Here is a 390-nt window from a genome sequence, read left to right as displayed (position 1 = left end):
TGCTGAAAGCTGCTGTTACTGCAGGGCGCTCACTGGTTTTCATGCTGCAGTCTAATGTTACAAAGCTTTAAGATGCAGCAAGTCTTGCATCATCACTGCCAACTACCATCCTCTCGCAGAGTAGCAACTGGAGATAACGCTCTGCTTTTTCAACCATGAAAACACTTCACAGTGGGAAGTTGCCAGCACCAAAAAAGACTCTGTGTCTCCAAAATCACTTTTACTTACTGCGTGGAGCTCACTGGTTGTCATGCTTTGCAGGTCCATGTTGGGAACGATGAGTTCATTCACCTGCGGGTGTTCAGAAGCCTCCCTCACGAGAAGAAGCCACTGAGTCTCCACAGTTACCAGAGCAGCAAGGCTAAGCACGATGAACTGACCTTTTTCTAG

The 390-nt window shown here is 47.7% G+C and overlaps 1 protein-coding gene across 1 annotated transcript; it reads left to right on the top strand.

Moving 5' to 3' along the window:
* Nucleotides 1-261: 261 nt before the first annotated feature.
* On the top strand, nucleotides 262-390 carry LOC104547483 (cystatin-B-like; the record flags this gene model as incomplete). The annotated part of the gene is made up of 1 exon (XM_010193184.1): nucleotides 262-390. A coding segment is annotated over one exon (129 nt), but the record flags the coding sequence as incomplete, so codon positions are not given.

Source organism: Mesitornis unicolor, unplaced genomic scaffold (genome assembly GCF_000695765.1).
Source record: "Mesitornis unicolor isolate BGI_N332 unplaced genomic scaffold, ASM69576v1 C12922411, whole genome shotgun sequence".
Taxonomy (NCBI): Eukaryota; Metazoa; Chordata; class Aves; order Mesitornithiformes; family Mesitornithidae; genus Mesitornis; species Mesitornis unicolor.
This window is presented reverse-complemented; position numbering and strand designations above follow the sequence as displayed.